The 1,336-nt window shown below is 58.3% G+C and overlaps 1 protein-coding gene across 1 annotated transcript in view; it reads right to left on the bottom strand.

Moving 5' to 3' along the window:
• Positions 1–1,054, bottom strand: part of LOC130586849 (transcription elongation regulator 1-like protein) — a gene marked incomplete at its 5' end in the record, with an annotated part of 15,664 nt that extends 14,610 nt beyond the window's left edge. The window contains one exon of the mRNA XM_057387761.1: positions 803–1,054. Coding sequence (XP_057243744.1) covers positions 803–1,054 — 252 coding nt within the window. The remainder of the gene's footprint in view (positions 1–802) is intronic.
• Between the last annotated feature and the right edge of the window lie 282 nt (positions 1,055–1,336).

Genomic DNA, 1,336 nt, shown 5'->3' with positions numbered 1-1,336 from the left:
CCCCGCTCTGTTCCTGATCCCAAGGACCCTGCTCTATTCCCATTCCCAAACACCCCATTCTGGTTCCTGTTCCCAAGGACCCCCGCTCTATTCCTGATCCCAAGGACCCCGCTCTATTCCTGATCCCAATGACCCCGCTCTGGTTACTGATCCCAATGACCCCACTCTATTCCCATTCCCAAGGACCCCGCTCTGTTCCTGATCCCAAGGACCCCGCTCTATTCCTGATCCCAATGACCCCGCTCTATTCCTGATCCCAAGGACCCCGCTCTATGCCTGATCCCAAACACCCTACTCTATTCCCATTCCCAAAGACCCCGCTCTGTTCCTGATCCCAAGGACACTGCTCTATTCCTGATCCCAAGGACCCCACTCTGGTTACTGATCCCAATGACCCCGCTCTATTCCCATTCCCAAACACCCCATTCTGGTTCCCATTCCCAAACAACCCATTCTAGTTTCTGTTCCCAAAGACCCCCCTCTATTCCTGATCCCAAGGACCCCGCTCTATTCCTGATCCCAAACACCCCACTCTATTCCCATTCCCAAAGACCCCGCTCTATTCCTGATCCCAAACACCCGGCTCTATTCCTGATCCCAAAGACCCCGCTCTATTCCTGATCCCAATGACCCTGCCCTATTCCTGATCCCAAGGACCCCACTCTATTCCCGTTCCCAATGACCCCATTCTGGTTCCCATTCCCAATGACCCCACTCTAATCCCCATTCCCAAACACCGAGCCCACTCTGCCCCAGCTCAGGGCTGGTTTTTGGGGCCGGCACTCCCTGCCAGTTYAGTTACTTGCTGCAGGCTCCAGTTTGCGCTTGTGGGGCGGGTCCTGGAGCAGCCGTTTGAGGTCCCCGCGGTGGCGCAGGTCCAGCGGGCGCTCCCACACCGACAGCTGCATGCTGGGGTTGAAGAAGAACACGCGGTCATCGCCCGTCCACACCACACACCTGCACAGGACAGAGAGGAGATTTGGGGAGGGTCCAGAGTGAGAAATGCACCCACAGAGCTGAGAGTTGTGATGGGGACACTGCGGGTATGGGGACACTGCGGGTATGGGGACACTGCGGGTATGGGGACACCACAGGCACAGGGACACCACAGGCACAGGGACACCACGGGTATGGGGACACTGTGGGTATGGGGACACTGTGGGTATGGGGACACCACAGGTATGGGGACACTGCAGGTATAGGGACACCACGGGCACGGGGACACCACAGGTATGGGGACACCACGGGTATGGGGACACTGTGGGTATGGGGACACCATGGGCACGGGGACACCGCGGGTATGGGGACACTGTGGGTATGGGGACACTGCGGGCAC

The sequence above is a fragment of the Malurus melanocephalus genome, unplaced genomic scaffold (genome assembly GCF_030028575.1).
Source record: "Malurus melanocephalus ecotype Western Australia unplaced genomic scaffold, MMel_1.1 scaffold_1355, whole genome shotgun sequence".
NCBI classification, from domain to species: domain Eukaryota; kingdom Metazoa; phylum Chordata; class Aves; order Passeriformes; family Maluridae; genus Malurus; species Malurus melanocephalus.
The sequence above is the reverse complement of the archived record's forward strand: the minus strand, read 5'-3'. Positions and strand labels throughout refer to the sequence as shown.